This window comes from Micropterus dolomieu, linkage group LG14, assembly GCF_021292245.1.
Source record: "Micropterus dolomieu isolate WLL.071019.BEF.003 ecotype Adirondacks linkage group LG14, ASM2129224v1, whole genome shotgun sequence".
Classification (NCBI taxonomy): Eukaryota; Metazoa; Chordata; class Actinopteri; order Centrarchiformes; family Centrarchidae; genus Micropterus; species Micropterus dolomieu.
This window is the reverse complement of record NC_060163.1, coordinates 10,203,912-10,216,060: the sequence shown is the minus strand read 5'-3', so window position 1 is coordinate 10,216,060 and position 12,149 is coordinate 10,203,912. Positions and strand designations below refer to the sequence as shown.

The following is a 12,149-nucleotide window of genomic DNA, read 5'->3' as shown; positions in this document are numbered from 1 at the left end:
CCCCCCCCACACACACACACACACACACACACTCCCCTCTTACCATCTCCATACGCCTCACAGCAGCACCAGATTGGGGGCATTTCATATTAACAGCGCTGTTCTTCTGGTGTCTCCTTTACTTTTACTATCTTCACATCGTTTGTTCAGTCACTAACCTCCTCTATCCTTTCTTCCCTTCCATCCCTCCTTTACTTTCTTCCTCCCTGCTTTTTTTCATAACGGGTCCCTCTGCTGTCTTTGTTCTACTCTTCTCCTGTCTCATCTCCCCTCCTTCCCTGCCTCCCTCCTGAGTTTTATCACTCATCATTACCCGGGGGATTGGCTTTAGATGGCTGATAGAGCCTTTTGGCTAATTGTCGCTATTTAGATTCACTGGTTGTTAACCAGTCAGAGTAATCACGCACACACACACACACACACACACACACACACACACACACGCACACACACACACACACACACACACAGAAGAGTGTACCCATTCATGCATTCACATTACAGCATGAACACGCAGACACACTGAGTCCCACACACACATGCTGGGAGCAGTGAGGGGGTGTCAGTGGTTTTGCAGTGCAACTGTGGAATGCGTAGGATGAGTTTTTATGGAGTGCTGTTTACTTTGGCCACCACCGTTAAACTTTTAACGGCTGCCAATTAACGGGCCGGCAAGGACACTCTGTGGGGCATGAAACCAGCTGTTGGAAAACACACACACACACACACACAATCCAAGCCTTTTGGCCCTGTAATGTGGAGTTGTGTGCCTCCTGTGGTGTGTGTGTGTGTGCGTGTGTGTGTGTGTTTGTGTACTTGTGTATGAGCTTGTGTGTATGTGCGTTAGCCTGTGGTGATTTTGCTTTTTTTCCCCCTCCAATAACACCTCCCCCCTCAACCATCACAACAACCCCACACACATATGCACCCATGCACACCCACACCAACCCTCACCCATCCCTACATTCGGCCCCCATTAACACAACCACCAAGACCTCCGCTATCTTTAAAACTATAGTTCAATGTCCTTGAAGACGAGGAACAGAGTGGAACGACCATTCACCTCCCAGTGACCTCCTGGGAGGACTTTGTGTGTGTTTTAAGGAGGGGGGGTTTGCGATGCTTTAACACTATTTGTCTTGGGTTTTGGAAAAACGTGTCATGTAGAAGAGCAAATTCCATCCAGTTAAATGCTGCAAACACTTGGCAGTAGCTGTCGGCTGTGGTTTTTGTCACCACTTTGTCCACTGTAAATAATGTCAACTCATGTGGCGTGTTTGTGCAAAAGTGCATTTATGGTGAAAGTAGCACTAACTGGCCATATTTTTTCTGCGTTTTCCAAAATGGCCCCATTTCATGATAGATTGTGGAGATAAACTGTTTGTTTAGAGGGCTGCTGAATGTCAACACTGCGGAGAAACATCAATTCTTTCTCGCTCTCCCTCCCCCTGACAGGGTACCCCAGCTATTCAGGAAGTCTTGCTTCTCCTTTTCTCCCCATGAGTCCTCTGGATCACCATAGCAACGGCCTCTATGGACAGCACCGCTTCTATGAAACTCAAAAAGGTAGGTGTGTGTGAATGTAAAAGAGTGGGGGGAAAAAATTGCATTATATATATTTGCCCAAACTGCTTAATCAGCACTCACCACAGGAGCAAGAACAGCTGGTAACTCGGGGTCTGGTTTTTCAAGTTGGCATCTTCTCATTTCTTTTCCTCCATATATCAAAGGAACACATTTTAATATAGTGATTTTAATAAAACTGTATGCAAAGTAATGTTTTAAACTTTCCAGCTAATAGAAATCTCTCAAGGAACCTTTAGCCATCCATTTTAAGCATTCTCCTCTCCTCACAGATCACTTCTACCTGAGAGGCCTTCCTCCCCAGCCCCCTTTGCTCTCCTCCAGTCACAGCCTTCCTCCGCTGTCCAGGACTGCCCCAGGCCACCCGCTTGGCTCTTGCAGCCGAGAGACGGACAATGGGGGAGGAGGCGGGAAGAGCACCAAGGATGTGGGTGAGAAAGGGGTTTCGTCTGTGTCAAAAATGAAGGAGCGATCGAGCAGCAAGGAGCGGCACCATGAGAGCAAAGACAAACAACATCAGCTTCATCATCACCATCAGACAAACCCTGCCACCACTCCATCCGGCCACCATCACCAAGCTTACCCCCACTCTCACCATGCCCTCCTTCCTCACCTGACACCACAGGGCAGGGAGGAGGACCACAGACACTCCCTGGAGAGACACAAGGAGTACAGAGACAGTGACTCGGGCAGTCAGGAGACAAAACATATGAGTGCCTGTAAACTGTCCAGTGGTTCGGCATCAGAGACTGGCTCTGGAGGAAAGGGTGGAGCACTGAGCAGCTGTAGTGGTGGTGTGTCTGGCAAACCTCCGTCTGGAGGTGGCCGGAGGTGCTCCAAGGATGGACCCATAAATGGGGAGATGAGGATCAGCGAATCCTCTGCTTCTTCTAATGAATGTATGAGAAGAGGCGCAGCTGCAGTGACAGCCATCTTGGCATCTCCAACCCCCCACTCTGTGGCATCCTACTCCATGCCTCCTCCTCCCCCTCCGCCACCTCCTCCTCATGCTTTGCACATGGGCTCCACAGTGGCAGGAGGGTGGCTACACCATGCACATCACCATCCTCACCCTGAGTTTTACTGTTCCCCAGCCCCTCTTACACTCACACCCTCCAAAGATCCAGCATCCACCCCTGTAGGGTCTGGCAGGGAGGCTAAAGTCACTGGCCCAACTTATGTGCCTTCAGTTGGGCCACTGGCAGACCTGGCAGCCACTGACTGTCATGGAGCAGGAGGAGGTGGGAGAAAGGGAGATGACAAGAGTGGAGAAGGATCCTACGAAAGTCCCTCTCATCACCTCAGCCGACTTAGTAGTTGCCAGAGGAAGGACAAATCCCTGCCACACCAGCAGCATTTGGGATATGGCAAGGCAGACAAACCTCCTGACTGGAGCCACCAGACGCAGCAATTTCACAAACCCAGCTCCAACGTGAGCTCCCAGCCTGAGCTGCGGTCCTGCAGCCTGGACACATCTTCATCCTTCAGAGATAAAGAGATTGTGGATGATGTTTACAGGCCTTCACTCCCACTAGATGCCCAGGGGACACACACTGGTGATGGACAGGGCACACCGAAAAATAGCCCAGATACCAGCACACCTCCCTTCAGGGACTGTTCCCACTCAGGTCCTCATCCTGAGGGGCGGGTGGGGTCAGGGGCAGCGACTCACAGGGAGGGTCAAAAGGTTGCAAGGATACGGCATCAGCAGCACAGCAGCCACGGAGCAAGTACAGAAGAGAGGGCAAGAGATGGGGGTCAAACGGCATCTTCCTGGGGTGCTCGAGGGGGCTGCCAAGAGGACCAGAGAAAAGGTTCCCATCATGCATCAGGTGGTAATAGTGAAGTAAGAGGGCTCAGTAACAGAGCTCCAAACAGTGACCAAGGCCAGCCCCATTCTCAACTGCCTCCACCTCTATCCCGCTCCTCATCGCATTCCTCCGAGGGTGAGGGCAGTGCTATGAAGAACCTAATGAACTACAGCTCCCAGCAGCCCTTGCTGCTGCCACAGCGGGGCCCCTTCGGTGGTCTGGGCTGCCTCAAGCCAGGAGAGAGAGCAGAGAAAGGGGACAGAGGAGGAGCTAAAAGCAACACCTCCCTTCAAGACCCTCCCAAACCATCGCTCCCTCCTCGTCGGGGCTCAACGAATGAGGGAGATAGGGGTGACAGAGGTGGGAAGGAGATGGGGGAGGCAGGTGAGGGGGAAGTGCGACAGCCTCCAGTGGGTATTGCCGTCGCAGTAGCCAGGCCCCCCCATCGTTCTCCTGACAACACCCCTGGACACAGCAGACAGGGCAGAGTGCTGCCCAGCATGAAAGGTCAGACATCATTTAAGCGCCTTGCACTGAAAGTCATTTAATACTACATCTGTGCTCTAGACTGCATTAAGGGAAAAATCCATGATTACACACTCGAGAACAGCTATTTGTGTTGTACAGTATCTTACCTTTCTTGTTGGTAGTTGACGTTTACTGGGAACTTATTACTGCGATTAATGGGCCAAAAAAAGACAGCTTTGCAGTCAAGCTTTAAGCACTGACTAGCATGAATTGCAAACAGCTTCTGTTTAGACACCACATTCAGGGAGAAATTCAAAGAGGTAGAGATACTGAATTCTGCACGGGCAGTCAAAGGCCTCCTAGGTAATACATCACTTTTTGTCATCAAAATATATGATGAAATAAACCGGTATTTTGATTGGTGCATGACAGTTGCTTTAAGCTCGTTACTTTGGTTGTATTTACAACTCAGGGGTGTCGCGCCCTCTGTATCCTCTTGGTCGGGAGGCAGAGGAGAGGAAGAGGATGACAGAGGAACAGATCAGCCTTCATCACCTGGAGAGAGACAGAGAAATGATGATCAGGTACACTTAAATTCACAAACACCAACACAAATGAACATACGCTCACAGACACACACATGCAGACTGTAGCATCTTTTCATTTTCCCTCTCATCTGATAAACTGCAGTTCTTTTATTCTCTCGGCTTCTCTCTCCCAGTCTGAGGCTCTGCTTCTCTTTTCTCTCATCCCCATTTACTCTTCTCACCCTTTGATGTGGTATTTCTGTGCCCCCTCACTCTCTCTCTTCCCCTCTCTCTTTTTCTCTCTAAGATGAGATGTGGTGCATTAATGTTACAGGGACTAATACGGATGTCTCTGAAGTATCTGGCTCTTATTATGTAGTCATATTAAGGGAAGAAAACATATAATGAGAACTCATAGACCAGGCAAAAGATGATGGATGTTCCTGTTGCCGTCACATTTCCTTTTCTTGATGATTATAATGGTAGTAGTGGTAATGAAGATGACAAGGATGAAGATAATGATCATAATGATGGTGGTGATCATGATGATGACAATAAAAGGGATAATCAAGGTAATGACGAAGTTCACCACAACAGGGAAAACAAGGATCGCGTGGAGTTTGCCAGGATCCACCCTTCTAGTAGTTGCCATGGTGACCTGACCTCTCACCTCTTGGTTCCCGGAGGATCCAGTCAGTTAGGGGTGGACCCTGCTGCACATGCTCACCCAGCTCACCACCACTGGATGCAAAGGACAGGAAGTCCCTCCCTCTGGATGGGGCATTCATACAGTGAGTAGAGTGGAGGCACAGCGCCTGATGTTTGTATGGCCAGTGAGCACTGTTTTGCTTTATACATAGAACATGGTCTCAACCTTTAATGCTCTCAATTCCATTTTTTTATTCAATATTAATGTTTTTTTATTGTTTTGTTGAGATCACGTCAGTCATTGTGGGTGGTATGTGGCAGGTTCCCTGGATTTAATATTGATGAATGGGGTTTTTATCCTTCTTTTTTATTTCATGTTTTTGTCTTTCTTTTGTTCATCCATCGTTAATAATGCTGAACACAGAGGTCTTTATAGTGTAAATGTTTTCTTCACAAAAACATAAGTGTTTAGAACAGTAAATATAAACCCTTTTATTCATGGGCTATAGTCCTTATCAGGGTTCAAACCCTGATAAAGACTTGCAAAGGTTGAAACCAGTTTTATTTGTTTCATAAACAGACTATACAATAAAGGCATTTGATAGAAACTCCCCATTACTCCTGCTCCTAGTGCCAGAACTTTGGTCTATTGTTTGGTGGGCACCAGCGGTTTCTTTGTTTGTGTATACCCACAAAGCACACTGCTATCTTTTTGGAGTAATAAAATAAGTATTTAAATGTTGCTCTTATTTGACTGTGTTATGTGTATTTGTGTATTCCAGGTCTGGGCCACGTGGGAATGAGTCCTGGCTTCCCACCAGGTCTGCCCAGCTCTCTGCAGCCTGTCTTGGGGTCGCTCACCCAAGACCCTAATGCTCCGCTGGTGGTTCTTCCTACAGAACCTGGTCCTCATCATCACCTCGGTATGCTAAGCATCCTTTTACAACAACACCACACATGCACACGCAACCAGCAGAGCCCATATTCATTGCTGTCAACCCGTACTTACTGCCGGCTACCTCCCTCCATCAGAGTTGCTGCCATTTCTCTCCCAGAGTTTTAGTATCATTGCTTAATCATAATATAATGCTCTATAAGTTCCTCTGTCATTGGGACTGTGTTTTATAGCTTTATTAATGGGAGCAGCAATTCTATTGCCCCCGTCTGCATGTACCCAGCGTTATACAAACCATTTTAACTGGCGTTCATCTCTTTTGTGTTGGAGCACTGGTGTGTTTGGACTAGACTTTGAATGTGGAGGTGTGTGTGCGTGTATGTGGACATCTAAAGTTAGTTGTGTTCATGTCTGGAGCAACATGAGACATTGCTCAGTGTTAAGGGTTGCGTTGTACATCTCAGCTATTGCTAGAGAGAGAAAAGAGTGTGCGTGCCTTTGTGTGCGCGCGTGTGTGTGTCAACGCTGCTTTGCAAACAGGCTGTGAAATTTAATTATCTCCCGCCTCCCTTGCCTCGCTCCGTGGGAGTTCCTGCAGAGAGGGGAAGTGCATCCACTGAACCCTTCCCCTGGGAAACATTAGCCCACTCAGGCTAATCTCACAGAACAAAGGTTCCCAGCGACAAGGCAGCCAAGGAGGGATGTGTGTTTGGGTGTGTTTGTGTGTGTAAATGTACATGTGTATATCTCAATTCATTTGTGGCTAGGAAAACATGTGTTTCCCTGTATAGGGAAATAAAATATAGAAAATAATACTAAAAGAAGGTGAATGGTGGATGTGAAGCATGCATTCAGGATTCATTGATTGTGTCTGAGGCCAAACTATAGCTCATACAGGTCACAGTTGTTACAGCTCCAGTTAAGGTAGCCGAGCTCCTCTGTAATCACACATATTCACATATTATACCAATTTTGTATTATTCAAATCAAACAAAATGCTAAACAATCTCTTATTTCCCATTTGTCTCTTTTTCTCTGTTTCCTACTCTAGACGTTTTGGAGCAGTCAGGTCTGTGGCCCCCTGTATACGCTGGCAGAGGCCCTCCTTCTCACCTGCAGCATCACCCCGTCTACTCCCGCTCCTCTTTCCTAAGGCAACAGGAGCTGTACGCCCTGCAGCATCAGCACCATCAGCAGCAGCGAGCCATGGAGCACATGCAGCGCCACTCCTTAGGACAGGTACAACTAATACAAATATAATATTTTTGGCAAGACTTTAGATTTTAGTCTGAACGTAAAAGTAAAATGCTGTTAAGATAATCTTGTGAAACTGTGGGCAAATGAGAATTAGGAAGTGTGGAAATATTGTGTTATGCAAAAATGTATCTTCCTCATTTGAGTAGTTTCATGACTAAAATACACCAACACTAGTTGTTTGTTTGAACATCTCTCAGCATATATATCCTGATTTTACAACTCTAAAAGAAAAGCATTATAAAAAATGACACCCAACAATAATTATTTAAGCCAATGACTTTCTCTTTTGTTGGCAAAACATTTCATTCTAACATTGCCAGATCATTTGGCAATCAAACAGTGTGGCTGACACGGTTTCATGGCTTTCTGTCAAAAGTGTTCTTGGTATTTGTGCTAATGTGTACATCGTGTGCTTAAATAACCCTGTTCATTATAAGGAAACTGCTGCATCTCCTGCTTGAGATATAGTGCATCAGGAAAGATAAAGTTTTAGATGGGGGGATTCCCTTTGGTGTAAATTCAGTACAATTAAGCAGTTAAAATACATTAATTAATTTGAAATATTATGTATATAAAGAAAGTTCCTTAAGTTTTCCTCTCCACTTCTCCTGAAACAGAGAAAACACGAGGAGCATGCTATCACTATAGAGGACTCTCTTCATGAATCTTCTTCCTCCAGAACTCTCTCCTCCTCTTCTTCCTCTTCTTTGTCCACCACCACCTCTCATGTGGCCAAACCCTTTTCCCACACTCCTCCACCACCCAAGACGTCCACACCGTCCCCGGGGATGTGTCCAAGCAGCCGTCAGTCACCTTGCTACCACTCCCCGTCCAGGCGACCGCACCCACCCAACCCTCTGACCCCTGCGCCGAGCCCGGCTGCAGCTGCACCCCGCTCCCCGGCACTCAGCCCTGCTCCTTCACACCTCTCAAAGGGGCTGGAAAGGGGCAGTGATAGAGGAGAGGGACAGCCACCTCAGGACTACCCACAATCCCTAGAGCCAGGTGAGTGAGGAAAAGTCTACTGGCTGGTTAATGAATGCAATGTCTGAATTTAATTAAATTTACCAGTACGTTGAACTGTCAGTATCATACCAGTAAACAGGACACAGTGTAAGAGACAAGGTAAAGATAGAGAGACATGAGTGAGAAAAAAAAGAGAAGGATAGAGATGGAGGGTGCTGCTGCAGAAATGTAGCACTGGTCTTTGAAGCATGGCATTCTTTTGATTTTGCAGAAATTGTTTGAAGCTTGGCTGATTCCTTGCTCTGTGTGTCCTTGAGTGTGTGTGCATTTTTTTCTGTGCAAGCTAAAGAGGGACAGCGGGCAGGTCGGCCATTAAGGTCATGGAAAGCATATGGGGACTCGGTGTGTGTATGTGTGACCTGCCAGAGTGCACGTGTGTGTCTGAGCTTGCGTGTGTGTCACAAGAGGGAGGTCAGTGAAATCTTCAGACAGCCCCTGCTTATCCTTCATGGGTGCTTGAGAATTACAGGCGGAAGGATACACATTTATCTGGTTGTGTTGTCAGGGGGCGGAGGGATACCATCAATAATAAGAGCGTAGAGGTGACAGGGCCCGCACTGTAATCACAGGAAAACGGCGGGGTGTCATCAATATCCCAAATAGATCTATACACTCGCTCAAACACACACGCACACAGACGCAGAGTATATATAATGTACAGTACACATACACACTCTGCAGTGTATTATGCCAACTGTAAACACATGCTTCAGCCTGTCTGCCTGAACAGAATGGCAGTAAATTTAGAAGGAATAAGGACCTGACCGAAAGACAGTGGAGATTTTCTATTTTCTACAGACGCTTGTAAATACATTTTATGTACAGTTTGTTTTTTTATGTCAGAAGACCTGTTTGACCTTTGCTTTCTCCCCTTTCCGCCAGACCTACCACCTGTTTACACCTTCCCTCCAATCACCATGGGCTACAAGGCCGGGCCCTCGCCTCCTAAAGCTCGATTGGCTGATCAAGCCACGGTGGAGGCGGAGCCAGCAGAGCCTGACTCCAAGTCCCTCCCACATCCATGCCACACCCAGTCCCTCACCAAAGAAGAGGAGAGGAGAGAAGAAGAGGATGGGAGAGACTGTGAAGTGGTGGAATCCCAGAGTGGAGTTGCAGAGGAAGAGAAGGAAGAAAGGAGGGTGGAAGCGAAAGGATGCTCAGCTTCCAAGTCCGAGAGCAAGATTTGTGGATTGCCGCCATGCCCTTCCCCAGCTCCGGTCCCAGATCAGGCCTGCCCAGCCACAGCCACAGGCAAAGCCCTAAAAGTAGAGCTCTCTCTGGGTTGCCCGGGCCAGAAGGCCAGCCTGGAGGAGCGCCAACTATCCAAAGAGCCCGACGATGACAGGAAACATGGAAAAGTGGACATGGCGGAAGATGAGGGACAGAAAATGGGGCCTAAACCATCAGAATGTACTATCTCTGTGCCTGTAGAGCCTGGAGAGGAGGAGAAGGGGGAGGTGGAGGAGGATGGGGGTAAAGATGGAGGGAATGTAGAGGTGGTTGAGGATGAGGATAAGGACGAAGAGGAGGGGAGTGGGATGAGTCCAGACGAGGACTCTGTGGAACTAATATGTAACTCTCCTGCTCATTCCCCATCCTCTGACCCCGCCCTATCTCCCATGGCAAGCACAGCAGCCCAGTTGCAAGGGGCCTACATGTGGAGCCTGGAGCTCTTGATTGCCGCGGCTCTGTGCGCCACCAGAGATGCCTTGTACCCACCAGTACCTGCTTTCCAGGCACCAAACCCTCCATCCCACCATGGTATGGAGATACTGGGAGAACTTGCTGAGCTGGAGATCCAGCAGAGGAGCAGGGAGAGCAAAGAGAAAGACACTGAAGGTGAGTTGATTTGCAATGGAAATGTGGCCTTCGAATGTTGCATGCATTCAAAACTGTTAAAAGTTTATAAAATTCCTGTGAAATGAAACCAGAAATGTAGAAATGAAACCCAATAATTAGGTGTATCCTTTTTTAACACACTGTGTTTACAATTTGCTTGTGTTTAATTGTGTTGTTACAGTAAAAAAAAAAAAAAATGCCTCTGAAGAAAAAGTTACCCTACTTCTTTCTTGACTACACAAACACATACACCTCCAGTGAACCAAAAAACAACCCAGATGTGGAGACTGTCAATTCACACACACACACACACACACACACACACACACACACACCAATTTCCCACTGACTGTCCTGCTTTCTTCCTCATCTTGGATGGTCTCTTTTTGCCTATAGACCATATTTTTCCCTCTGGGAAAGGTGTGTGCATGTGTTTGGGGGAACACAGAGATGGACAAACAAGCTGAGCTTCAGACACAAGCTAGGACACACACACACACACACACACACACACACAGACACTTACACACTCTGCCCAGTGTGTCCCCCAGGCTCTGGCGTCTTGCTTTGCTAATTAGACCCTTTCCTTTAAAACACTTCTCCTGTAAGCGCTCCTATTTTCCTCCCGTCCCTCTGAGGGAAAGTGTTTTTATTTATGCCAGCATGTGTGTGTGTGTGTTTGCCAGCATTTGTGTGTGTGCGTGCACGGCGGTGAGTGTGTGTGTGTGTAAGCTGTTAAGTAATCCCAGATGAATCCCTGCTCTCCTCCATCAGAGTCTATGTGTCTCTCCACAAGGCTGCCAGCTCCCTGCCTGCGCCTCCTCCCGCCTCTCCTCCTCCCTCTTTGTTATTTTTTACCCCTCACCTGCTTCTTCTTTTTCTTTTTTTTTATTAAACCAATGTAATCTTGTGTGTAAATCCTGCCTCTGCAAGCCTTGTTGACGGAATTAATAAGTGTAAAAATCATAAGTCGCTCTGCAGCTGTCTGTGCGTGTGTGATACAGAGTGTGTGAGTGCGCATTTGTTTACATGTGCGTGCACGTGGTTAGCATGTGTAATAGGTGTGAAATCAATAAGTCCTGTCGTGGCGTGGAAAACGTTTTCCAAATTGCAACACATTTATTTAAAACTCGCTCCGGCCTCGCTGCATGGAATGTTATTAATACCGCTGATGGCGTTTGTGTCATCCTGAATGTGTTTGGGAGATGAAACCGATCCCAGACAGATGCATTTATGCCGCTCCTTGACGCGGAAGGATATCTCAGCCGTTCCCTGGAGATCGCAATTACAGATTAAGGAATCAAGACAGACTTTCCCCTCCAGTATAAATTAGCACTATTACTTCCATTTACACATAGTCAGAGGAGATGTTTATGTCATAGTTTCCTTTATTCCTTCACATTTCCTTTAGATTGAAATTTCAGCTCAATAAACTTCCTTAGTGGCCTCCAATGATGACTAGGCCCATATCAACTGTAATGGTTTTTAATTTTCCTCCACTGTTTTTGGTTTTCCCCCTCGCCTGTGCAGCCTCTTATTACACCCTTCGCCCCCCTTTAGAGACACAGTATGGTGTTATTACTGTGCAAAGATGCGTGTGTGAGTGTGTGGTATACTGCAGGCGGAAGGTATCCATCGATTGTGGCCATCCTCCAGGATACTAAACCGGGCGTGGTGATGTCAGCGGTGATGTCATCCTGTCAGGGTAATCGGAGCGTGCCATTGGCTCAGAGGTCTGACAGATGAGATGGCATTGACCTCTGCGAGCCGGGACAGGACAAAGCCGCATCTCTCAGCACCTTTCCTGTTCACCTCTGTCTCTCTCTGTGAGGAGTTAACTGTCGTTCTCACATCCGTTTGTTCTTTTCCTTTGCTTCACAGATGAAGACTCCATCGTTCCTGCCCTCTTCTTTCTCCTCTGTTTACCACATTTCTGTCTCCATCTCCCACTCACACACACAGGTTTTAATAATGTCAGACGTCAGTGAATAGGCCTTGCAGCTCCAGTGCACAGACTATGAGTGATCCAGCAAATCCTCCTCTCCTCTCCTCTCCTCTCCTCTCCTCTCCTAGAAGGGAAAATTGGATTCTGTC

At 47.4% G+C, this 12,149-nt stretch overlaps 1 protein-coding gene across 1 annotated transcript in view; it reads left to right on the top strand.

The window, feature by feature from the left end:
• bahcc1b (BAH domain and coiled-coil containing 1b) overlaps positions 1 to 12,149 on the top strand; it is a 53,833-nt gene that overhangs the window by 25,219 nt on the left and 16,465 nt on the right. Inside the window, exons 4-11 of the mRNA XM_046069026.1 lie at positions 1,456 to 1,566; positions 1,857 to 3,902; positions 4,336 to 4,447; positions 4,988 to 5,181; positions 5,821 to 5,961; positions 6,985 to 7,172; positions 7,808 to 8,195; positions 9,099 to 10,055. Coding sequence (XP_045924982.1) covers positions 1,456 to 1,566; positions 1,857 to 3,902; positions 4,336 to 4,447; positions 4,988 to 5,181; positions 5,821 to 5,961; positions 6,985 to 7,172; positions 7,808 to 8,195; positions 9,099 to 10,055 — 4,137 coding nt within the window. The remainder of the gene's footprint in view (positions 1 to 1,455; positions 1,567 to 1,856; positions 3,903 to 4,335; positions 4,448 to 4,987; positions 5,182 to 5,820; positions 5,962 to 6,984; positions 7,173 to 7,807; positions 8,196 to 9,098; positions 10,056 to 12,149) is intronic.